The sequence below is a fragment of the Monodon monoceros genome, unplaced genomic scaffold, assembly GCF_005190385.1.
Source record: "Monodon monoceros isolate NGI ecotype Baffin Bay Population unplaced genomic scaffold, NGI_Narwhal_1 Super_Scaffold_8, whole genome shotgun sequence".
Taxonomy (NCBI): domain Eukaryota; kingdom Metazoa; phylum Chordata; class Mammalia; order Artiodactyla; family Monodontidae; genus Monodon; species Monodon monoceros.
The window spans coordinates 9,756,684-9,783,780 of record NW_021703785.1 but is presented as its reverse complement, the minus strand read 5'-3'; the positions used below and the strand labels follow the sequence as shown (position 1 = coordinate 9,783,780).

The following is a 27,097-nucleotide window of genomic DNA, read 5'->3' as shown; positions in this document are numbered from 1 at the left end:
GTTGTTTCTGCTCAGGTACTCATAAATTTTCTCTTTTTAAAACCACTTCTGTACTTTTAAAAATCAACAACTAAATGTTCTACACATAATGTCAATTAGCAGTAAAGGATGTATTTTCTAGCATTATTGTATATGTGCTTTAATATAACTTTGAGAAAATATCGGGGAGTCTCATCCATCCAATCCATTCAATGTTATGACCCTGCACACCCACAAAGTGAGTTTTTATTGCCAAACCAATCAGCGAATCTGTCAGAAGTCTGATCGTTATTTTTCAATTCAAATAACATGTTAACACAGGTCCCTGTGACATCCATGTATTGCTAAGGCCTAACTCTAAGGCAGATGAAGTCTTGGAAGGAAGTTTTCCAAAAATCTGTCGCTTGGATGGACAATAACGTGCTGCCGATGGGGCCCTCGTTCTGGGAAAGCCATGTGGGAACAGCCCCTGTGTTCGGCCACCCAGAGGACTGGACATCTCAGACCAGTGCACCCTAGAGCTTCACCTTTCTTTTGGGTGGATGGGAGCACCACCTTTCTTTTGTAAACTGGGAGAAGGTGGGTAGGAAAGGTGGTGGAAAAGGAAAAGTGGAAGGGCAAGTTTAAGAAAGAGTTCACAGGAATGGGGGTGTATGGGGGTCACCTCCTTCCAAGGGTCCCTGTCCGCCTCTGCTCTGAAGGTCTCTGGGAACCTCTAGGGCACCTTCGGGAAACGTATTCTGGGCAGGTCAGTAAGGTCACTTGATTCCTAATCTGGCAGGTAGACTCTGGATATTAGGATCTCCTCGTGGGTAGTTTCTGGGTCCTGGGGGTGAACCAGAAATCCAGCACCCAGCTCATGACCTGTTTTGTGTGAGCAGGGAGAGTCTTCAAGACCCTAGGGACTGACTGTGCCATTAACGTGTCTAGTACAATTCCAGCTGGATAAAGAACCTGGAGGACCACGTAGTGTTTGAGGCCAGCCTCGTGGTGTTATCTGATGGTAACGCCAGGATTGAGCCAGTTGGAAGCAAACTGAAGTTGGTTCACAGGTGGTTATATTTGCTTAGAAGCTCTCCTTTCTCTATTTCAATGAGACCTTTCAGTTTCATCTCATCATATTCTTCGGTGATAATATCTAAGCCCCAGAAATATTTATTCTCGTCTCATAGAAGGGACTCCAACACACACTCAACTGTATGCATGAATCGTCAGCCAACATAAAGAATAAATACACAGAATCCTGTCTCGATGAGTTAGGGTTGTGTCTAGCATACAAATTTCAGGTAGTGTTACAAAGTCAAAATAGTTTCTCAAATCATATCTATTAGCCTTATTTCCTCATTCCAGTTATCCAAGTTATAGTGATAGAGATTCTGGCAAAATGCTTCCATGACTACTCTTAATAACTCAGGTGGAGTAGAAGAGAATCAAACTCCTTCCCTTTAGCACAGTTTGGACAGGGCTTCCTACTACGAATTTATCTATTAACCTTGTCAGCCATTCCACCTCCAGCTCCAATATTTAGGTGTATTTCTTATACATGTCTATGTAATACAGGAACGAATAAATTATATTCCAAATACTTATGCATTTTTATAATGATCATGTTACTTTATATTAAAACATAGTCTTATAAAACATAAAACACAGTCTTATAAAACATAGTCTTATAAACATAGTCTTATAAAATACCCTTAAGTAGCTAGCTTAATTTTCCTTTCTGATACTTCAAGGCAGATTTTAGAAAGTAGCATTAAAATTATGTGCTTATGCTTATTTTATAAGCATTCTAAAATGGATATGCTTTTGATTCTTATAGATTTTAAATACATTTATTTTTAATAATTAAAAAGCTTTCCCTTTTACCATATTTCCCTTAGATTGTGATTTGTCCTTCAGAGATCACAAAAGAAAAAATCTGTAAAAATAAAAGTTATTTTCATCTTTCTGTAAATGTTTATACTTATAATTTATGTTTAAATGCATGAAAGAGAAAAAACGGCTGATTGCACTAATAAAACATTACTTTTTCAGGAGAGACATTAATGATGTGTTTGACATTATTTTTAAGTACATAGTTACCCAAACCTACTCTGTAGCAGAAAGTATATATTGATACTCAGAAAATTACTTCATTATTTTAAAAAAAGCTTCTTTTTGCTTAACTTAATCCTATTTGTATTTAAATATGTATCAGTGTTAAACGATGTTACCTTAAAATTTTAGTGACTGCGGTCTCCTTTTCTAGAAGGTTCCTCGCCCTGATGCTGAAGACAGACTTGCGAAGCTGTAAAATCATGAGTGTGACTTTAGTTTCAGAATGTAAAGGGGAGAGGGAGGAGATATGGGAATATACGTATATGTATAGCTGATTCACTTTGTTATAAAGCAGAAACTAACACACCACTGTAAAGCAATTATACTCCAATAAAAATGTTAAAAATAAAAAAAAGAGTGTAAAGGGGAAATATACTGACAAATCATTACACACACAAAACAGAACACTATGAAAACAATACACATGAATTTTTTCATCATATGATTGATTCTATCGTTTAATTTTAATTTCTATCTTTACTTTTATTTGAATAGAACTGTAAACAAGCTTGTGAGGCCACGTGTCACAGCTTTGGGGGCGACACACTGGCTATGCTCATTGGTAGTAATGTCTCCTTACATCCGAATAGGGTTTTCAGTTTCCAAAGAATTTAATGTTGCAATGACTACTGGACCCTTATTGCCGTCGTTTAGTAAAATATTGTCTAATCCACATTACATCTGATTCTGGGACCCAATACTAATCTGAATGATGAGTTTAAGAACTGTTTTGCCTATAGACATAGAGACAAATGAGACAAACTTTCAAGGTTTCTTCCTCCTTGGCGACGATGAAATTAACCCAGGAAAAAGGACTAAGAAATAAAAATCCTGGAGGCTGGCTACAAACCAGAAGATACACTCCACAGACTCAGCTCTGTACTGCTTGATAGTTACAGAAGATTGGTGACAGGTGTACAGGGATCCAGGGTGGGCAGGAAAAGGGCAGAGAAAGAAGAGAGACAACACCAGCCTGGGAAGATTCAATAACTAGGAAGTGTAGCTGCAGACCTCAGGTACTTAGACAATGTCCCATTCATTTTGATCAATAGATTAGACTAGATTTCCTGAGCACTTAGTATGATTTTAGTGACTATTGGAGAGTCATGAGATTATCAGTAAAAAGCAGGGTACAGTAGCTAGTAAAATGCTAGGTGCTATGCACCATAGAAAAGATAAGGGGGGCTGCAGGGCTCTGGGTCGGGGAGAACTAGGTGTGTCTCAAATAGTTAGCAAAGACTTGATGAAGAAGTCGTATTGGGCCTTGAAGGATAGTTAAGATTTCTACAAGCGAAGGAAGCAGTGGGTGAAGGACTAAAGCTGGAAATGTGCACAGGGCAGATTAACTTGGTGCAAACTACCTGTGCAAGTGCTGAGCTAGGCAGTCCTTTAAGCAAGGAGAATGGAGGAAACACTTTCAAACAAAGTTGAGGGAGGAAAATCAAGCAGGAGACAGAATAACTCTGTATTCAGAAAAAATAGACCATCCAGTTTCTCTTGAACAAGAGATGGGTAACTTGAGGTACAAAGTCACAGAGCTCCAATCTGCAAACAAACCTATAAACGAATGCTATAATGTGAACCCATGTGGCCATACTGCCAGAGCTGGGAAAGTGCTGGTCATCACACCACAGCTGGCAACCTACATAGCATCGTCACTAGCAAGAGAACTTTCCTATTTCACAGCAAATCTGTAATGAAGGGAAGGATCACTGCACACACTGGCAATTTCCCTCACGTGAGGAGAGGTGGTACACTCTTTTGTTTCCAATAATGAAAAACTGAGCTCATTTCATTACTCACTACAACTCTTGGGAGAATAAATTAATGTGTAGATAAGGAAACTAGAATGGAAGTCATTTTTTTCTTTTTGAAATTATATTTTCAGGGTAACACACAAAAGGCTGTTTACCATGATCGAATCATGAAACTTTCTTACATCTTCTCTCCTCTGCTGACGAGTGACTTTGTGTGTTGATCGAACCTCCCCGAGGTGACAGCACATCTCCTGAGGAACATTGTTTAGAGTCACTTTGGAGATAGAAGACTCAGCTGCAAGTGCTCACCAGTTATGAAAGGGCCCAGGCTACAGAGGGCCCGGGAAGGCAAGTTTCAGGAGAGAACTGTGGATCCTACACTTGCTTCATCTTCAAAGGACAAAGACAGGCCTTAGCCGTCTTTCCCCTAGTGTAAGGAGATGGTCTGAACTCAATCACCCGGCTTCTGCCCCTGTAATTGGGCAGCTGACACTTAAAACAGTGTTCTTCACGTTGGGAAAAACCTTTGTGGACACTGGGGACAACATGTGTTGTATTGTTTCCAAATTACTTCTTGCACTGCACATGGTTTCTAAAGGGCTTCCAAATCTCCTTTGTCCTAAACTTGAACCAGGTAAAACAGAATATGCTATTAATCTGTACCAAGGAGTCCTTGAAAACTGCTTTTGTAACTAACAACAGAATAAGTAGAAGAATAAACACCGTAATAGAATAACTTCAATTCAGGTTTGGGATATTCTTGAAAGAAGAAAGGAGATATCTATAGCTATCTATCTACCTAATCTATCTACCTACCTACCTGTATTTGATAGCCTTGATATGTATTTAGAAACTGTTCTTTCTGCTGGTAAATAAAGAAGGCCTGTAGTGACTGACTAGTTCTCCTATTTCTTTAGTAAAGCTTCGCGCAGTTCTTTCAGCCGACAGCACCAGCTACACTGCTCTGCAGTGCCCTCTTCTGGCTCCAGAAGATACTGACAGGACCTGAAATAATGATCAAAGCACTTAAGGAATTACAGCTTATGAAAGGTGTAACTGTTCATTCTGGATATAAACCTATCAGAAATGCAGGACTTAAAAAGAAGGGTATGGGTGACATATTTACATAGCATTTGAATTGAAAAAAATAAAAGATTAGTTGAAAAACCTCTTTCTTTGGGTGATTTTATATTTGCAAACCTGATACATTCAGCTCCACAAGATAACTGTTCTGTGACTGAATTAATAATCAAAAACAAAGACATTAAATTTAAATGTTCAAACAAAACATAAGTGATTTTTTTAAGTCTTAAAATTTTAATTTACAAGATTGTCCCAGAATTGTGCACTTGAACATGGAATTCAAGACCCTGGAACTTCAAATCATTTTGCATAGAGTTATCTGTGGTTGAATACATTGGAGCTGAAGGGCATAGCAATGGACGGGTCGAGCCAATTTTCTGGCACTGCCTTTAGGTGTTTTAATCTACAGGTTCCTCTTTTTTTCCCCTTTACAGTTGAAGATCCTGGGCCATTTGACCCATTGCTTCCTGGAGCCTGGTTTTGCTAAGTGTACATTCATGGTATAGTTCACCATGTTCTTCTGTCCTCTGTACTTTCTGCAAATTGGCAACTGGATTCTGAGTTTCATCACACTCAGGTTTGACCTGAATGCGCATCATGTTTGGTTGTCCCTCTTTTTGTGATGTTAACAGTAATGATATTCGTTGCTTAGATGATTGATTCACCCAGTTTGTAAAACTGTCATTTTTTTTCATTTATTAGTTGGATTACTTTTATAATGAGGCACCTCCCCACATGTATTATTTGGTTACTCAGTAGTTCAATTCATAAGGAGAAGGCAAGATACATGCTTGATTCTTTACCTGTCTATAGGATAGCATTCCCTCCCTGATTCTCTTTTTCTTGTAACTTTTGTAGGGAACTTGACTTTGATGATTTTCAGTTGCTCATTTTCATGCAAAATTTGTTTTCCTGCATTTCCAATATTTCTCTCCTAACTTCAGAGCTTCCTCTTCTGTTAGAATACAGGGATCAAATGCCACAGCTTTCTTTCTGGGATTTCCTGGCTCTGCTTTCACTCCCCCCTGACACTACCAATTTTATCTGGATCTGCTCTTTCCTTTATCACTCTTGTTATTTTTGATTCCACTCCTGGATGTTTTTCTGTTTCTTTAATTAATTTATTTATTTTTGGCTGCGGGCTTCTCTAGTTGTGGCACACGGCTTAGATGCGGTATGTGGGATCTTAGTTCCCTGACCAGGGATCGAACCTGGGCCCTCGGCATTGGCAGCATGGAGTCTTAACCAGTGGACCGCCAGGGAAGTCCCCTGGATATTTTTCTTTAGTGTAGAGGGAAGAGGGTGTTTGCCTGTTCCCAGAAACATGTGATGCCCTGCAACTAACCTTGGCTTCTTCCCTACAGTGCTGTGTGTTATTGACTGAATGTTTGTGTCCCCCCAAAATTCATATGTTGAAGCCCTAACCCCAGTGTGATGATATTAGGAGAGGAGCCTTTGGAAGGCAATTAGGTTCAGATGAGGTCATGAGGATAGAGCCCCTATGATGGGCTTCCTAAGAGGCAGCAAGTGTCCTGTTGCTGGTGATCAATAAACTGCTTCATAAAACCTTCCCTTTGCAAAAGAAGTACACATGTTAAGCATTATTAATGAAATGGAGCAAGGGATGGCATTTTGCAGTGATGCATTTCCCCGAGCTAAGATAAAGCAGTGATAAAAGTTCACAGAAAATAAGACATGTCACACCAAAAGGTATTTAGATTTAATTACAAATGTAATTTGCAAAATGTTTAATTCAGAGAAAAAATCTGCTTTTATCTTTATTATCTCTTTCTTCCTGCTGTTTTAGTGTTTTGTTGGTTGATATTTTTCTAATTACCTGAGTTGAATACTTGGAAGATTAATGTCAACATTTATTCCTTTATTAAATATGCATTCAAGGCTATGATTTTTCCTCTAAAAATGCCTTTAGCTACTTCTCATAAGTTTGATATATATTATGTTCATTATTTTTCAGTTCTAGATACTTTTTATTTCCATTGTGGTGTCTTCTATACTCCTTCAGTTATTTGGAAGTGGTTTTAAAATTTTTAAATGTGTAGGTGATTTTTGTGGTTGTTATTTGGTTTCTAATTTTATGTTGGTCAAATAACTCCTTCTCTAAGATACTGATTTGGTTTATATTCAGAATTCCTTTGTGGTGTATTAAGTGGTCATGTTCTATAAATCATTCATGTGTTCTTGAATCAGAATGTATATTCTTTAGTCATTGAATGAAGAATTGTATAAATGGCCATAACATGAAACTGGTGAACTGTATATTTCAAATCCTCTAAATCCTTATTCATTTCCTTGGCTGTTTGATCATGTGTTGAGGTACTATATTACATATTACACATCTTCAAATTAATCTTCATAGGTAGTATTATTATCTCTTTTTTACAGATGGGAAATCTGAGGTTCATAGAAATTAGGCTGTCTAAGGCTACCCAGATAATAAATTGCAGAATTATGATTAGAGTTCTGGATTGTACAGCTTTTCACTACATCATGATGTCTATGTAAAATGTCACAGTATTTTAAAAGTATTTTTAAAAGCAGTATTAAAAAAAAGAAGTATAAAGAAAAGAATTTTCCAAGCTATACTGTAATAAAACATTGTCTGCTTGACTTGGAAGATTTGGTTTGCACATATAACATGCTCTTACTTCTCTCAACTCCTAATACAAAATCTAAACTAGCCAATTTTTTTCTTTGTTCTATATATCCATAACTGATTTTCAGAATAACAATGCTGAAGCATGAAAAGAGATCAATGACCTTTCTAACCCATTAGAGCCAGGATGGTTTATAGGATTTATATTTTACATTTATTGAATCCTTAAAATCAGGGATCCATCACAACTTTTAGTTAACCAGAACATTAATTCAATTTATTCAATCACCTGGGAGTAACCACAAACCTATCAGGGAATATTAGATTCTTTTGGGATGCTCCATGCTTAGATCTAAAGAACCATCTTTCACTCTAGTGATCTTCAAAATGAAGCCATTAATATTTATTTGAGAAAGAAAACCACAAACATTATAAATATTCAACTAACTTTTCTGATTTGGAGTTGTTAACAGTACATTTCTGTTGCTAAGTGGGAAAAAGTTTGAGAGGCCTTATTTTTCTTTTCTCACTTTAAAAATATTAATAGATTGATATTAAGTGGGAGAGAATTTATAAAAACATATGACCATTAAGCCCCAAATCATGGTCCAGTGAACAAGGCTTGATGAATGTCATTTCTGCTGGAAAGGTATAGTGTAATTATTATAACGAGCCACTTTATTGAATAAGTCTCCCACATAAAACAGTAATTGGAACTGAGCAATTACTTAAAATTACACACGTTGAAGGTGGTACCTCATTTATCTGTATTTGAATTTTTCATGCACCTGTGAACTGAAAATTAATCCCAAAGTGCATACGACAGATCCTGTGCATGGCAAGATGTTTCCATAAAATAAACTTTTTGCAGAATTGACATTATGCTTAGAAAGAAAGAATTTTAAAAACGTGATTAGTGTTGGTGGCAGCAAGATTAAAATAGTCCTATTACAATGTATATAAAGGTGAATACCATTGTATTAGGAAGGTGTGTTAGGAAGGTTTGAAATATGTCTTAGAATGTGACTTTTGTAAAAAGGGAGTTTTAGATGATGGGTCAAGATTTCTAATCTTAAGTTATTTCAACATCATAAATTCTGAATCCTGAGAAAATACCAGGCAGGAAAGTTAAAAATATATATAAAGATGTACGTGTACAAGCACATATGCAGACATGTGCACACATACACACAAACCTCCCAAATCTTTACTCTTCCTTTGGGGTCCAGGGCACCCCATACATGTCAGTCCCTGCTCTGTGTGTGAAACATCTTTTTGTCTTTCTGTGAATTCCACTAGATCATAAACTCCATATGATAAGGATGGTGTATTCCTTGTCCACTACATTTTCCTCCAGTCTAGCACTGTGCATAGTTCAATTCTGAAATATATTGAAAGAATGAATAAATTTCTTAATATTAAAAGATAGCTCTGTGTTCTACCTTTTTTTTTTTCTTATGAAGTGAATCCTTAAAATAACAGATGTGAAGCAGGTAAAACTTACAAAGGAGGACTGCTTATTTTGAAATGCCTCTATTAACTTGAGATATAGGACAGTCTTGTAAAACTAGAAACTAAATGATTGGAAACTTCATTGGCTTGGCTTTTTGGCACTTGAATTTTATGACTGTGCTTTAGTCACTAATGCTTGTCACTGCAGATTTGGTCAAATCTCCAACAACTTATATCTCAGCTAAACAAGGATAATAACTGATGAGGCAAAGCATGAGGGGAAAACATTATCTTCAATTATAGAAAAAAATTAGATATGTTTATATATAGTGCTAACTGGTAATAAAATATAATACATGCTAGGGAGATTTAGATTATATAAGTAAAAAACAAAATGACTTCGTGGTTATAGTTCATATAAACAGAAAGACAAAGACTGAAAATCTGCAGAGATTAAAAAAAGATGAGTGGATTTATGATTCTGGGAGAAAATGCCAGATGCTTTTAACCAAGCAGTTGTTTGTGAATTTAAAATCCATGGTACTCTGATAGTACAAGGAGCAGCTACTGGTCTCCAATTACAATTCAACTGTATTTGAACTTCAGATCCAAAGAACAAGAATGTCAGCAGAAGCATCAACTATAACACATTGAGACTTAATGGAAAATACAATTTATAAGTACGACTATACTCAAAGGGGAAGCATGTTTAAAAAGTAGAGCAAAATGTAAATTTCAAAGATAGGTTTAGCTGCGATCTCAGCTCTCCCAGACCTGTTTTGGAGACTGTACCAAAAACACTTGATCAAAAGCCTTCTATATTATGTATAAAAGATGCTTAATCCTAGACTGATTTACTTTTGACTCCCAATAAATGTGCATCTAAGGAATGCAAACAAATTACATATAATTCCAAACTAAAAATGATCACAGAATTAAATATTCTGAAAAAACAATCATTGATAGGGAATTCCTATTCTCGTGTTAGTTGAAAGCAGCAAAATGTGTTTTTAACCCATAACCCAGCACACTGCATATAAAAGTCCTCTAGAAATGATTGTCAAATGAAGACTGTGCACATAAATGCAGCCATATTTTAATTTGAGCTCACAAACGTACTGCAAAGATCAATAAAAATGAAAAAAAAGTTGTCATTTAAATGATGCATCTCCATCATTACTGTGAATAAGTGGGCAATCAATTATCTACTAAAGCATTTGTATACTAAAGAGAGAAGTGGTAGGGTTTTCATACTGGGTTTGATGGACACACTTCTTCCCTCCCTGGGACCACACTACTTTGTATCTTTGCAATACAGCTTCTGGTTAGTGGTAGTAACATGTAATCTGCCACTCTTCTCCTAGAGACGTGTCTTGAATGGCACTGCAGAGATGCTAAGCTATTATTTTAGAAGTTTCTTTCAGAAGAGTAAAAGCCCAAAAGATGAAAACAGGCTATTCTCTTTTTTTTAAAGTGAGTTAACGTTCATCCTGGAAATTACAGATCAAGCTGAGCAACTTGCTACATGTGGAGTTACTGGAACAAATCATCAAATACTCTATGATTACGCAGAAAATTATAAAATGCTGTACGGCAATCAACAAGGTTTTGTGAACAGTAAACCTTTCCAGAACAATTTAATTTACTTCTTTACTTTTTTTTTTTTTTTTTTTGCGATACGCGGGCCTCTCACTGTTGTGGCCTCTCCCGTTGCGGAGCACAGGCTCCGGACGCGCAGGCTCAGCGGCCATGGCTCACGGGCCCAGCCGCTCCGCGGCATGTGGGATCTTCCCGGACCGGGGCATGAACCCGTGTCCCCTGCATCGGCAGGCAGACTCAACCACTGCGCCACCAGGGAAGCCCTAATTTACTTCTTGAGGCTAAGACACTAGGTAGGCACGGGGGTTGCAACTGAAATATCATCAAAAATCAGACTAAAAAAAAATCAGGCTCATGGACAGTAAGGAAAATAAATCAGTAACTAACATATTGTGCTCAACTAGACTGTCACATCTGAAGGCTAATTTAAGTAAAAGTAATTTTTCTTGATTGATGAATATGTCTATTTGCTGAATCTGACTTCATGGCATGGTTTAATTAAAGTAACTTTTTTTTTCCTTTTTTTTATTGGCTGTGCCGTGTAGCTTGCAGGATCTTCGTTTCCAAACCAGCGATTGACCCCGGGCCCAGGCAGTGAAAGCATCGAGTCGTAACCACTGGACAGTCAGGTAAGTTCCTAAAGTAACTTTTCTTATCTGGTTTGATAGGCACATATCATATGCTATGCCAGGTGCGATGCTAAGCATTTAACATATATTATTTAATTCTCACAACAAACCTTAAAAATAAGAATTATCTCTGTTTATAAATGAGGATTGGAACCTACATCATGTAATCAGTATTACTGGTCTTAATGACTATTCTATTCTGCTTCTCACAATCAGTTACAATCAGTTACATCATGCTGTCCATATTTTCCACATGCTTCCCTCCCTGCTTGGAGCAATTTGTCCTCTATGGCTCAGTCTTCCTTCTCCTGCAGGAAGGACTTAGGGGGTTCTGTCTCATGCTCCTGTAATAGTTTTTACTTTCATCCATGCACACGTGTTTCTCCCCATTAGACTAAAAGATTCTAAAGGGCATAGTTCACATGTCACTCATTGTTGAATTCCCATAGCCCAGAAGAGTGCCAGATGAATAACAGGTGTTCCATAAATGTTTGTTAAATGACTGAGTGACTGGTGAAGACTTATGGAAATGTAAAGAGTAAACAAAACACAGTAATTACTTTTTGTTTTCCTCCTCATTTTGTACACGTGTTAGCTATTAATTATGAAGGCTTACTATGGAACTTTCTATGTGTTTAGCAGAAAAGAGACAGGTAAGAGAGAGAGCAGACATTGCTCTATTGTTGGAGAAATAAATCCTCACTGTTCTTTATCATATGGGTTCTGATTACGGTTCTGAGAAGTGCAGGGATACAAGGGGGTGACTGGGACAGCCCTCATCTCTCCATCTGTCTCATGCTGATGTGACTCTGTGATGGGCCCTCATGTTCCCCAGACACGGCAGATTCTGACCCCAGAAGTGGCTCCCCAGCCAAGAGAGCAGGGCAGAAAGACCAGGGAGGTCCGTCAGAGACAGAGAGAGTCCTTAGATCCAACCACAGTGGAAACCTTGACGTTGATGAGATGATTCACTTGAGGACAGAGTGAGCTGCTTTTATTAACAGGGTTACTGGAAAGCCAAGTTCACATCTCAGTTTATGCAAGCACTCAAGGAATTGAGGGTTTAATTCCAATAATACAGAGGGAAAAAATGAGTAGAAAACCACTGCCTGATTCCCTTCTGCTTGGAAACTAGTAAGACTCCTCTGAAGATCTGCAGGTTTATCCTTTAATCAGGAGGAAAGGGGACCCCTTGAAGATGCCCACGGGGGTGTAGGGGAGTGGAAAGGGAAAGAGATGTGGGAACTGGCACCTGGGAATGCCTTTTCTGTGGGGTTTGGAAGGACACCTCAAGGGAAAAGAGGGACCACTGTTTGCTGTCTTTTTCCTTTAGGATCTGAGCAAACCACACAACGCTTTAAAGATGTTACAGTTTTGTTTGCTCATTGCTTACAGAGAAGGACAGGTATTTTAAACTATGTGATAAAGGTAATCAGACAGGGCTATTTTTAAAAACATGGTCTTTGCAAAGTGAGGTTGCCATGGGAATTCTTTGCAGTTGTTCAAAGCCAGGGTAATTACTTGAGAAAATCTTGCCTAACATGTGCTTTTGTGTTTCCACGTTGCTTAATCAAACAACTCCACCTCCACCCCTCCTGGCTTTTGTTGTCAGGTTTTCCCCTTAACTTGTGATGTCCAGGTTCCTGGGGACTCAGTGTTTTCCTTGGCAAGAGAAAAGTGAGTCCCTCGAGTATAGAGGGTGTCAGAAGTTTCTTCCTGACAGGTAGTCGTTAAGAGAAAACTTTTATTTTATTGCTTCTTTGTTCACATTATGAGAATCACCAAAAGCCAGCCTCTCTTTTTCTTTTGATTTCTTACTACTCTTTGGGGAAAACAGCCTCTGTTTGCAGGGGGCCAGGAGAGTTTCTTCACGCAGAGTGAAGGACCTTGCTGTCTACTTGATAATGACTCGTATTTCCAAAGGCAACTGGGATGTAATAGAAATTTGCAAGTGCTTCCCGAAAAATACTTTATCAGGGGAGCTAACGGTGGTGTGGTCTCTGTTCAGGATTTTTCTCGTGTGTTTGTGTATTTTTGCTTTAAGTGGCTTTGGGGTTTCTTAAGAAAAATGAAAAAGGCTTGCCATATTTAAAAATACAGATACCAGACTGCTTTCTCCTCGATTCCTACTTCCCTTAAATCCTTACCACTGAAATTCATTGAGTGGAATTCTCTGTTTTGGGTTTCCCTGGCCCAAAGCCCTCAAGGATGACAGATCATTAGTATTTATAAAGAACGCCAAGAACTCAAGCTGGAAACGGGATGGTGAAAGGAACTGTTAAGTCTACTTTCCTAGCAGCCTGAGGAAAGTCAAAGCTTTAAGAATGGGTGGCAGCATGGTAACTCTTTTTTGCTGCTGCCCCAACAGGGTAGCTACTGCTGAGATGAAGAGAAACTATGTTCCCTATGTGCCCCTTTCCAGATGCTGAAGGCTATAAAAAGATAAACAATATTGTTCTAACTGTGGTTTATCTACATATGGCCAATGAGCCTGACAGGGGATGAAGGGCAACTTAACGATGGCCGATCACCGTCCTTGTATAAGACCATGTATTGTGTGTTTGAATCAACTGACTTTATAGATGGGGGACGGCCCGCAGTCTCCAAGAAGTTCTAGTCTCTTTAGAGCTGAGGGACTTGGATCCCGCCCCCAGGATCAATGTCTTTGCTAGTTCATTATATTTTAGGGAATTATGAGAGAGACAAGTGTAAGATTACAGAATAAAGCTATAATTGTTATCTTACTTTCAGTTAGTTAAAAATAACTGTTAAATGAGAATATAAAAAGAAGCCACAAACATAGAAGGATGAAAAGTCCCCTTAGACACACCCCCCATCCCACTCACCTGCTAAGAACCTTTTTATTTATTTTTTCTCACCAATTTCAAAATATTCTGTTCAGGAAATGTAAGAGACATCATCTTTTCCCTTTTAGAGAGAAAATTAAATTTCACAGACTAAGATTTTAATTTTGTATTTCCAGTGGGATATCGTTACTCGGGATTTAAAAAAGCAAGTTGTGGATTTGCCATGTTGGGCATCCATGATATTGACTCTTGGCGCTCTTCCTGGAGAGGGCTGGGTACAACCTGAGCCCAGACTGGGGCTTCACTGCACACCCTCTGGCTTAAAGTTCTGCCTTTGAAATAAATTTAGAAAATAAGCCATCTGTGTTCTCATGTGTAAAATGCAATTTCAGAATGATTGTCTGAAACCAGGCCATTATCCTCCCACTTGCTTATCCACTAACATAGAAACTTTTTGCTTCTATGCCTTGTGCACAGTATTGCACAAACATAACTATGGGGAAGGGACATGACAAGTTTAGTGACAATTCTTTTAGAAGAGTACAGTCTTCTGAAAGTCTTTAAGGAGAGGTAACAGTATTGTGTGTGTGTGGCCCTCTCCACACACATTTCATGATTTTTTCACTCAAACTTTAAAAGCAAAGGATGATCTCAGTTGAAATCAAATTAGTGGCCTGAAAGATTAAGCAGAACAAATATTTCAAAACACAGAAGAAAAAGATAACAATCATAAGAGAAAAGTAGGGGGAAAAAAGGAGCAGATGGAAAAGTAATAATTGAACAAATAATAAATGAAAATTTCTTATATTCTTAGTTGACAAACTGAAAAGACTCCCCAGTTTGGGCAGTTCTGATGATAAAAGACATACAAAGTATATCCTGGTAAAGTTTTTGCACTCCAAGGAGATGTAGAAAGTCTTACAAGCTTCCCAAGAGAAACCAGAAAACCAACCAACTACCAAAGAAAAACCGAATTACTTTCACATGGAAAAAAAAAATGACATTGGCATCAGACTTGTCATCTACAATCTTGGAATCTCTAAAACAGAGGAATAACATCTGTAGATAACAGAAAGAAAAGAAATAAATGAAAATTCTTGAGTGAGAAGAGACACACTACAAAGGAAATCATTATCATCATAATTGAGAAGAAAATCACTCAACTACAGCAGAGAAACAAGGAATCGGGGAGTGATAAAGGGCAGAAGTTCATTTCATTTGGGGAGGAGATGGGAGAAAAGGAGGAGGAGAGGAATAAGTAAAGGTCCTTTGCAAGGGTAATCTTTGGAGAATGGGGAGAAGCAGAATCTTGGAGCATGAAGGAGCTGCTATTTTATTTTCACATGATAATAGAGAAATATGTATTTGATGATAAGCCATAGAAAAAAGGTGGCAACAATTTAAAGGATTAAAATAGAAACTAGGACTTTCAAAGAGAAATACTCGCAAGTGAATTAGATGCTTTTGCAAACAAACTCTAATATGTAATCTCTTTCACAAACTCTGCTATTGATCTTTCATTTTCTAACTGTAGAATCTGGGAAAAAAAAATTCCCTATCTACTTTTCAAATGATAAAGACATAGGTAAATCAGAACATGAATAAGATAATGTGCCTAGAAATAATTCCTGCCACAGGCCTTAGTAAACTCAATAAATGACAGTTATTTGGACTAATTTTAGAGAAATTTGGCTCTGGTTAAGTCTCCCTTGCATAATAACTGGAATAAGTAAGGTCTCCTGCAGAAAGTAATGTACAGGCCACCATTAAACCTGGGCTGAACTTGAGAGCTCAGAGCCCTTCCTTCTGCACTTGAGAAAATGCAGGTTTGGGGAGGCTTTTGATCTATTGGAAGTCACCCGGCTGCCACATGGCAGGGCTCAAAAGCTAACCTGTAGAAATGCAAATTTTAAATTTACAAGTTTACAAATGTTAGGTTTAGTAATTTCTCCAACCACTAAAATTATTTTTTTCATTATTCTCCTGAGACATTAGATTTCAGGGCCCCACCCAGTTACGTGGTTCTTTTCTCTAACACACAGGCTGAAGAAAAATCTGGTTATTTGAGACAGTGATTCTTACTTTTTGGTCAATGTACTTGTCCTCAATCGCAGACCGTTTGGAGTGATCACAGGATGAGGAAGAGGTAGATGGAAGGCTTCGTAAGAGGCAGCAGGTGTCCTGTTGCTGGCGATCAATAAACTGCTTCATGAAACTTTCCCTTTGCAAAAGAAGTACACATTACGTCAAGCATTATTAATGAAATGGAGCAAGGGATGGCATTTTGCAATGATGCATTTGCCCGAGCTAAGATAAAGCAGTGACAAAAGTTCACAGAAAATAGGACATGTCACACCAAGAGGTGTTTAGATTTAACTACACATGTAATTTGCAAAATGGTGAATTCAGAGAAAAATTCCTGAATCTTCAGTTATTCCTGTTTTAAAAAACTCATGTCCCTGAAATTACTTTTAAGCAACAATATTCAGTAATTAATGGTATCTTTTGACTCCTATTGTGGTAATAAGATACTTTTTTTCCCCTCTAAGACTTGGAGGAATTAGTTCATCTCTCTGAACTTTCATTTATCATAAGAATCTTTTTAGAGATAATTTTACATTTAAAGACTCAAAATAACTCAAAAGAAACTTACTTCATCTGATCTTTAAAGCATGGGGAGAATTCAGATAACATCTTTTCAATAATCACTAATCTTGAATCTAATTTACGGCTCTTTTATATATGTCATATTTTTCACATTAAAAAATTTTTTTAATCAGAATTGCAAATATATTTTGATTTGAATTTTAAATATTATGGCACCACATCCAGTCTCATGCTTTTATAACCTCCCCATAGAACTGTTTTAAAACTAGTTACATAAAAAATGTCATTTTTGATATTATTCTGGTTCTACTTGTAATTTTTGAGCTATAACTGGAAGAATTTCCTTTAATTATTAAAAATAAGCATTTTGAAGCATCTTCAATGCAATTGTTTAACTTGAGGGCAAAGTGGTAGAAAATCATATTAGTATGAGTGCAAAATGCCATGGTTCTTCTTTTAAAAAATGGAAGACAAATTATATTGCACCCAGACATGGCATTCTAAACAAACGCTGTCACAGCAGTCTGGACACCTGGCCAGTGGCAGTTTCTCCATTTCCTTTTATCCTTACATGGTTGAGGGTCAGAGGCCAATGTCTACGTGCATCTTTGTAAGCTGGACCACCTGTGCCAGTTACCTGTGAAGTCAAATCCCCAAGGGGCCATCTCAGGGTGAAGCAGCAGTCAGCAGCCTTCTTGCCCAGGCTAACACACTTGACTCTGCTCTGGATGTATTGCTTAAAGGGGTCAACGGTTTTAAAACAGAGGAAGACAGAGTAGCAGTATGGATAATAACTTAAAAATAGAAAGACACCACATCCACATGAGTTTGAAAGGGCTGAATCAGATTTAAGATGAATGTTTTACAGTGTATTTGAGATATACAATTAAAGAAATACTTTAATACCTGATTTTAGGAACTGTAAAATCTGAAGGAAGCTTTGAGATTTTCACCATTTGCGGTCTGTTTGGAAATTTTTCAAAGATTCGAAGTCGCAAAGGGAGCTTTTCTTTGGTGTCTGCGTTTGCTTCACTTTGCTTTAACTAAAGAAAAGAATAGAAAGAAGGGGGGAATCTTTAGTAATATAAGTCACAGTCTATCAGAATTTTTGAATCAAAGGAACAATGAGTTATTACATGAAGAAACAGTAGATGGCAGTAAAGCCCTACCAAGTATATCTTGGTCTCCTGCCTTACTCTGAGTGTTCAAAGTCTGAGCACAGGGAAAACAAAAAGAAAACTAAACAAAAAACTAAACCAGAAAAAAAAAATTAGAAGAAAAATGTATGTTATTTTATTCCCAAACATAATCCCCTTTCCATACGAAACATAGTTTTTTTTATCATTGACTGACTTATTATCACTAACATATTTAAACACCAAAGTGTTTTATAAATATATGTGTTAGAATTAGAAATCAAAAGAATGAAAATCCTAAGTGGTGATATTTGAAAGGGGGAAAATGTCAAAGAAATTGATCATTTAGCCTAGCAGATTCATGAAAGAATAGCTCAAAGAGAAACAACACATGTGGTACATAAAGAAAAAGTTCTCTATGTAGTTGTAAAGATGCTTGGGAATTATGCAATTACGTGCCATGAAATATCTGGGAATTGACAAGCAAATGGTTTTATTATTTATTTGTTTGTTTATTTATTTCTATAAGTTTGTTTTTATATTTTTACAGTTTAGGTTTCACAGAATCTGAGGCTTTACATCACAAATGCTGAGCTAAGAGGTCAAAGAGTACTTTAGTTCAGGCAGTCTTTCTTTGTGGGGTTATGGAAGCACGTTTCAAAAGGTACCAGCTTCTTACCCCCTATGGGGTATATGCTTTTTTTTTTTTTTGAAAAATGTTGGATATATATTTCTTGATTTATAAAAAGTGTTTACAAACTAATTTTGGAAAAGACAAATTCACAAAATTATACAACTGCTTCAAAATTAATGAAAAGATGCTCAAACACAAATACTTATAGGTACTATAAACACACAAATAAAATTATTACTTTTGCATATCAGACTATCAAAAGTTAAAAATGTGAGGTTATGGGGAAATGGGAATTTTTGTTAATATAAAATGGTACAACTTTTTCAGAAGGCAATGTGATACTATGTTTTAAAATGTTAAAGATGTGTCTACTTTGATCCAGCAATATCATTTTTGAGACTTTATCTTAAGGAAATATTTGAGCAAACGGGCAAAGACATAAATACATGGCAGGGACTTCACTGGCAGTCCAGTGGTTAAGACTTTGCCTTCCAAAGCAGGCGGTATGGGTTCGATCCTTGGTCAGGGAGCTAAGATCCCACATGTCTCCTGGCCAAAAAACCAAAACATAAAACAAAAGCAATATTGTAACAAATTCAATAAAGACTTTAAAAATGGTCCACATAAAAAAAATCTTAAAAAAAAAAAGTACATGGCAGTTCAATGCTACTCTGTCAATAATATTAAAAAAATTAGAAATAAACTAATAAACTAAACACTTATCCCCAGTAAGGACTGGCAAAATAAATTATGGTACATTCATGCAAAAAGACTCTATGAAGCTCTTATAATGGATGACACAGATCTATAAATCTTAAATCTTATAAATCTTATAATCTGTGTGTGTGTATATGTGTCCTTAAAAAGTAGATAATATAAAAGAGTACATATTATGAGACCTCATCATTTATATATAACAAATCTGGAAGGATATATTCCAACTGGTAATAGTGGTTATTTCTAGGGGTAAAGAAGCAGAATTATGAAATTAGTTTTCTCTGGTTTGCTCAAATTACTTAAAATTAACATATATTAGCATATATTATGAGAAAACATTAAAGATATTTCCATAGCATTAGTTCCATGATTACCTCGTTAGTTATCAGAAAGCTGCAATTTATAGAGATGATATATATCTTTAAAGACTTACTTGAGGCATAAAGTACATTAGCTTATTTTATTAAAATAATATTTTAAAATATTTTAAAATATTAAAATAACCAATGTTATTTTAGTTAAAAACAAAACTTTAAATATTTATTATTCTTGGGACTGGTCAACGCATTTCTATTACAGTATGACAAAATATCCCCTAAATATCATGACAAGGGGGTAGATGCTTTTACTTTATTTTGTTAAATTAATTTTTATTGGAGTATAGCTGTTTTACAACACTGTGTTAGTTTCTGCTGTACAGCAAAGTGAATCAGTTATACGTAAACATATATCTCCTCTTTTTCGGATTTCCTTCCCATTTAGATCACCATAGAGCACTGAGTTGAGTTCCCTGTGCTATACAGTCTGTTCTCATTAGTTATCTATTTTATACATTGTAGTGTATACATGTCAACCCCAATCTCCCAATTCATCCCCCCCTTCCCTCCCGCCCGGTATCCATACATTTGTTCTCTACATCTGTGTCTCTATTTCTTATGCTTTTACTTTCTAATGACAATCTGTCCTGGATTTGTGGAAAGGTGAGCATGAGAAGCCAAGGAAGTTTTTATAATGAGAAGAGAGGTGGCAGCTCTTCCCTCCTACCATGTGGGGATATTCAAAATGGCCAGAGAGAACACAAGCATTTTGGGGGAACATCCCAAGTTCAATACAATATATGGCTCAGTTGTCCAACTGGTTGTGAGCCCATAGTGAGATTCTACGTCCTGATTCCTAGTTCAGGAAACTTGCCTTTTTTTCTTACTCCACTACAGAAACTGTTCTTCCATTTTGGTTTTATATAATATGAACATTTACCTTAACCATTTGTATATCTTATATAGCTTTGTGAGTCATCTTTGACTTTCTGTCTTTGGTGGTATCTCATTTAGGGAAGGGGCCACCATTGTTCACCACCTTCCTCCCCTCTCCCCCTGAGAGGAACACTGACCACGGCGCATTCTCAATAATTTGATGGTTACGATGACAACAGTGCTAAAGAATTAGCTCCCAAAGGCATAGAACAAAAACTGTGAGCATTTCCAGGAGATGCAGGCAATTAGAAAAATGGCTCCACATATAAAGAGATTCATGAGGAAGAGACTTCTTTTCCAAAAGTTTATTGCCACAACTAGTAGAAAAATATTTGTAGTGGTAAGGAGAGCACACAGGGGGAAAAAAAGCAGTTAATATGTTGTCAGACCAAAGAGAAAGGCAATTATAAAAGGCCAAAGACAGGCTGAGAAGACAGAGCATAAATGAAGTATTTAATACATGCGTCTGCTGACTCATTTATTGATACACCAATGCAGTCACTTATAAATCAAATCCCACAGGCCAGGACTTAGCAGGTTCTGTGCTAGGTTCTGGGGATATAAAAATAACTGAGGCACAGTATTTGCCCCCACGGAACCCACATTATAATGGATAGTTATATAAACAGATAATGACAATAAAATGTAATAGCTATTCTAGCTGAGATATAAACAAAGTGATGTGAACACAAGGTGAGTAGCAAAGAGAGAAATTAGAAAAAAAAAGAAGGAGGAGGTGCCGCTTCTCCTTCCAGAGACTTCTTGGGCAGTGGAATTGCTACACATGATTATATGAGTCAACACTGGGGCTGTAGGCCTGCCGGGACTGATATGTATATTTTATGAGAATTAAATGTCTTCAAAGAGACACAAGGGCAGATGGTGTATTGATCAGGACAATGCCATCAAAACAAAAACACGGAGTTCTTTCCTAAAAACTGCTCAGGTGGCCCATTCTCTGGATCCCCACCATGCTTCCCTGGTCAGAGACATCCCCTGGCTCATGCCCTCCCTCCCACGGTCTCGTCATCTGGTTTGGCTCCTTCAAATCTATCCCGCATCTGGGTCAGAGTAATCTTCTCACTTTTTGGCTTAAACCCTTCAGTGGGGGTCCACTGCTCCTGAACAAAACCATCAACCTTTAGGTTTTAACACCCAATTCTGTGTTACCTGTTCCTACCTGTCCCTATCTGTCCAGCCTCACCTGGCCCTGTGCCCACACCATGTTCCAGTCATGCCCGCGTCTTTCAGCTCTTCGCAAGTGTCCAGGCCTCTGCCCCAGAGCCTTTGTTGCCCTGGTCCCTCTGCTGGGAGCTCCTCTCCTCCCCTTTCTCTCTTGTTCTTCATGAACTTCCACTTGCTTTTCTGATTTCAGTTCCACTAGAAATCCCTCCGAGAAGCTTCCTCTCATCAACAAGGTCTTCCTCTCACAAGCTCACAGCATATTGGGTTGAACCAAATGAAGTCACCATGTTTGTGTAGGTCAAAGCAGTCAAAATGGGCAATTTCTTATGGTTCAATCTAACACTCACTGTACTAGGTTCCTAGGACTGCTGTTAACAAATCATTATAAGATCAGTAGCTTAAAACACAAAAATTGATTCTCTTGGTGTTCTAGAGGCCAGAAGTGCTAAATCAGGATACCAGCAACGCCATGTTCTCTCTGAAAGCGCTAGGGAAAAAATCCTTCCTTCACTCTTCCCAGCTTCTCAGCAGTCTTTGTTGTTCCTTGGTCTCTGTCATTGCTTAGCCCTCTTCCCTGTGTGTTTCTGTCTATGTGAATCTCCCTCTCCTTTCTCCTACAAAGACACCAATCATTGAAATTAGGGCTTGCCCCAAAGCAATATGATCTTAACTGATGACATTTGCGAAAATCTAATTTCCAAATAAGGTCCCATTCTGAGGTTTCTGGTAGACATCGATTTTGGGGGGACACTATGAAACCCACTACATAGAGCATTATTTGAACTTACAGTGTATGACCTGAAACTCTATATCTGTTCTTCCTGAGACTGTAAACTCTTGGAGCACAGGGATCGTGTGGGAATTTTTCACTATTCCGTATCCAGGGCCTGTCACAATATTTGACACAAAGTAAGTTAAACAAATATTTGTGGAATAATTAGACAGATCAGATGGCAGAACTAAACTCTCCAGCAGATAACTGGGAAATAAAAGAAAGGATTTTAGGTATATTCTAAAGGATGGAGAGACAAGCAGAAAATATCTTTCCCAGTTGAATAAATTTGTTGGTGTGAAATATCGGTGTCCCTAGATTCACAGAATAGAATAAAATTATACTCTGTGACATTTAACCTGAACGTATGTCTGCCACTGATGAACAGATGAATGTTTAGAATAAGTTTACACGTAATATTTTGTAACATTTAATCAACTATCCTAGAACATAATGTTTAACAGGTGTAGGTTACCAGTATTAAAAAATAATCCCCATGCCTATATGTTTTTAAAATGGAACTCATCTCCTTCTAACTTGTATTAGAGTTATACTCCCCAAAGCTTGTAAGCTCCTTAAGGGCAAGATTCCACTTTTAATTTACTTTTATCGCACGTTTTAGAGAGTAGAAATATAATAACTGTTTGTGACTAAATGGATCTGAACTCAGCATGAGTTGATCATTGCACCTTAAAACTGCAAAGAGCAGGTGAGAAGCTCTTTCGATGGCTCAGAAGGTTCTTCAGGATCCTGCAAGCCATCCTCTTGACTATCAGGCATTGCTGCCCCGTAAATGTGCCAAATGGGGTAATTAAAATAGAGAAAGGTGAGTGGCTGCTGGAATGGCAGATACGTCCACTTTCACTGCTGAGGCACTGACGCGCATCTTCTAGCCGAGGGAAGGGGCCTCTTTCCGAACACCAGTGCTCTTCCGGTTGTTCCCAGATAAGCAGCATCAATGAGGGATGAACATACACACACTCATCGGCCGGGCAAATCCTCTCCTGGGTGTATACCTCCTGGACATGTGTGCACGCCCAGCACAACTACACCCTCCCAAGCCCACAGCAGTGCCACCTGTAAGAGTCCCAAACTTAAACTCTTCAAGTGCCTGTCAGCCCCTGACTGGAAGAGCAAATTGTGGTCCATTGAAACATCTGAGTCAACGAACAACATCCAAGCACAAAACTTGGGTGAATTTCCCAATAGAACAGTGAGTAAAGGAAGCCAGACAAAACAAAAGAGTACGGACTGAATGATTCCATTTATATCAAGTTAAAACACAGGCAGCACTAGTCTATCTGCTTGGTCCCAGGAGAGCATTTACCCTGGGGTGAGGGGGAAGCATGATGACTGGACAGGTGTACGGGGAGGGGCTTCTATGGTACAGGCAATATTTCTTGAGCTGGGCACTGGGGGGGGGGTTCAGTTTGTAAAAATTCAGCAAAATGCCTCTTTCTATAAGTATATTATAGTTTAGTAAAAAGTTTTCTTCTTTTTTTAAGGGCAGATGATGCATTTGAGCACAATCATTTAATTCTTACTTCACTGCTATTAACCTCCATAACCTTCACCATTGCTTCTTCCCCAGCCCATGATCACGACTGAGCTACAAAAAGAGAAGAAAAGAAGAAAGCGCAAGATGGGATTAGAGAGTGTGTGTGTGTCGAGGGGCTGAGCGGTGGAAGGGGATCAGGAAGCCAGGATAAACGGAAGTACTTCATGGTAGTTTGAAGCCACTATAAAGTTTCTTTAATATGTGATAAAATGGTATTCTAGCTTTTATCCAAATTCTTTCCCCTTGTGCATGTAAGCACAGATTTTCCAAGATTAAATTTACTTTGATGCAAGTGAGGGAATAACATGGATTATATTGGATATACTGGATAATAATTTAAGATCATTATACTGTATCACAAAAGCTGACCTACTAACATATAGTAATTGTAATCGTAAATTTCCACTTAAAAATTATTTCAAAGGTTATGATTCTTGAATGGAAGAAAAGTAGCACAGAGAATCCCAAGATTTTATTCTCTTTACTGAAAAACCTAATGTAGGAACAGTCCGAAGGAAGGAGGAGGCTTCAACTGAGCGTGAAGTCTGGCTGTAGCATATAGATCAGATGATAGCTTTGCAACTGACTCACATGGTTTAAAAAAAAAAATTTGCAAAAAGGAAATTAGAATCAAAGGAAAAAATTTCAAACCTTGAGCTTTAAAAAATATAAATCATCTCAGCTCAGTGCTATTCTATGGCTCAGCATCTGTCTTGCTGAGATATCATTACACATTGGGTGGCTGAAAGGCTTTTCCTTTACTTGTGCTTCTCAAGAGAGTTGGGAGTAATTGGTCTGCACGACACACACCCCGTTCTGCCTCATTGCTTAAATCTGCCATATTTCAGCCTGGGCTTTCTGCTGTTAAAATATTCAAGCATTATTCAGTTTCAGTTCCGTTCTGAATGCTGCAACAAATAACTGAATTGAAGGATTACCTTAAATAAATTTTTTGGGTAATTTTTGGTGTGATTTTCTAAAAGAAAACAATTTAAAAAGCATTCAGACTTGGAAAAGATTCTCATTTGAAAATCTAGTCCATTCTGGCTTGGAAAATGTGCAGAGATCTGTGGGTTAATGTAACTGAAGAGTGGTTTTTGACTCCTCCACATGTGAAAAAGGACCACATTCCGTTTAACCCGGAGAAGGGAGTTCCTCAGTGTTATCTGAGTCAATTAAGGCTGAATTCTCTTTGCTTCTTTTGTTTTTATTTTTTTTGTCTGCGTTTGGTCTTCGTTGCTGCATGCGGGGGCTACTCTTCGTTGCCGTGTGTGGGCTTCTCACTGCAGTGGCTTCTCTAGTTGCGGAGCACAGGCTCTAGGCGCGTGGGCTTCAGTAGTTGTGGTACGCAGGCTCAGTAGTTGTGGCGCACGGGCTTAGTTGCTCCATGGCATGTGGGATCTTCCTGGACCAGGGATCTAACCCGTGTCCCCTGCATTGGCAGACAGATTCTTAACCACTGTGCCACCAGGGAAGTCCCATATCTTTGCTTCTTTACATAATGGCTTTTGCTGGTTTTTCTAGATCTGTACATGACTCAGTAATTCAGAATGGAGACTCTTTCTAAAGCATAAACTACTATTTTTCAAGGAAGTTTCTCTTGCTATTTTGCACCTGTGATTCTACAACCCGAGCTGCAGATGACCTATCTGGAGTAATGATCAAACATGCTGGTTTTTATTAATATCTCTATGTTACTATAAAACCTTGACATACAAATATGTATAAGGGATACTTCTTACTAGCCTATTGAATCCAATAAAGAGTTTCTTGGAGGGGAGAACCTTTCCTTTTTCCTCTGTGCAAATGTCCCTTAGCTACATAATTGCATGTGAGACAGCAATACTGTGTACTTTAAAAATGTTTCCTTTAAAAAGTGTTGAAGTCGTCAGGTCATTAGTTAGGGTCAGTGTCAGGCTGTTAGTTAGGGTCAGGGTGAGGGCAGTAGGGCCAAAAAGGAGAAAAAAAGTGTTTTAAGTCACTGTTTTTTCCTTCTTTTACAAAAATCTTCAATAAACCCTGTACCTTCCAACTTGGAGTTTTCTGGATATAAATTGGAGGGCTCATTTCTTGGTTTGCATCTGGGCCATAAAAGCTACATTTATTTGTGACAGCTGGCACCCCAAAATGTTCAAGGTAATTTCATAACTTCAGCTGATCAGTGGCATTTCCTCTTCCACCTCTCTCAAGAAATTCAGAGCTGTTACTCATTCCCCCTTACAGCCTGACCCCAAAGAAAGTGGGGAGAGGAGGTGTTCTTGGAGGAGCTGGGAATTAAGTAGCTGTTCTTTGCCTCCTGGTTTGGGAGGCCAGCAGCACAGATGCATTTACACCATCTTATGACATCCCTAAGCTGTACAGGCAATGTTCACTTTCATGCTCTTGTTACAACACTGAACCTAAGACCTTACAGGCTTTCAATGTCCTGCAGAAGGTTCTTTGGGCAGTAATGTAGGTACTATCTGCAACAAACCTAAGCTAGCAGAAAATGTTAACAAGACAGTAAAAGAAAGAAAACTATTAAAAAACCAGAATACCAAATGATGTTGAACGGTTGTTTTTCTTTACATTATTGTCCCTTAAAATCCCACTAATGGAATGAACGGTTTCCTTGAGATAATAGTAACGAATACAGTTTGCTTTTGCATGTTTTTTCCTCTAGGTCCAAACACCTCTATTTTACATCGTTATCTGTCTTGCGTTATTCAGCCGAGACACAGTTGTTTCCATTAGGGAATTTACTGAGTCATAGAAACATTTTTTTTTTTTTTTTTTTTGTGGTACGCGGGCCTCTCACTGCTGTGGCCTCTCCTTTTGTGGAGCACAGGCTCCGGACGTGCATGGCTCACGGGCCCAGCCGCGCCGCGGCATGTGGGATCTTCCCGGACCGGGGCATGAACCCTTGTCCCCTGCCTTGGCAGGTGGACTGTCAACCACTGCGCCACCAGGGAAGCCTGAAACATTTTTATTACGATAAAAAATGCATTTTTTGCTCCAATTCAAATGAAATTATATTAGAGTTCCATGTAAACTAGATGTTTGGTTCTTGTTATGAGATGAATATTCAGTAAGTAATAGGAAAAAAAAAAAAAGCCCAGACCAAAGGGAATTCAGAATATACACTTTTGTGCACTCACATAATTGTCCTCCTTGTTTTGCGTTAGAAAACACAGGAGATAGCATAGTGCATCAGTAAAAAAGTAAGAAGATGTAGA

General features: G+C 38.0%; 1 protein-coding gene across 1 annotated transcript in view; it reads right to left on the bottom strand.

Annotated features, from left to right (window-relative positions):
* Positions 1 to 27,097, bottom strand: part of NALCN (sodium leak channel, non-selective) — a 292,250-nt gene that overhangs the window by 63,142 nt on the left and 202,011 nt on the right. Inside the window, exons 16-18 of the mRNA XM_029210183.1 lie at positions 17,534 to 17,670; positions 16,103 to 16,241; positions 2,196 to 2,269 (exon numbers count right to left, since the gene is read on the bottom strand). Of these exons, the coding sequence (XP_029066016.1) occupies positions 2,196 to 2,269; positions 16,103 to 16,241; positions 17,534 to 17,670 (350 nt within the window). The remainder of the gene's footprint in view (positions 1 to 2,195; positions 2,270 to 16,102; positions 16,242 to 17,533; positions 17,671 to 27,097) is intronic.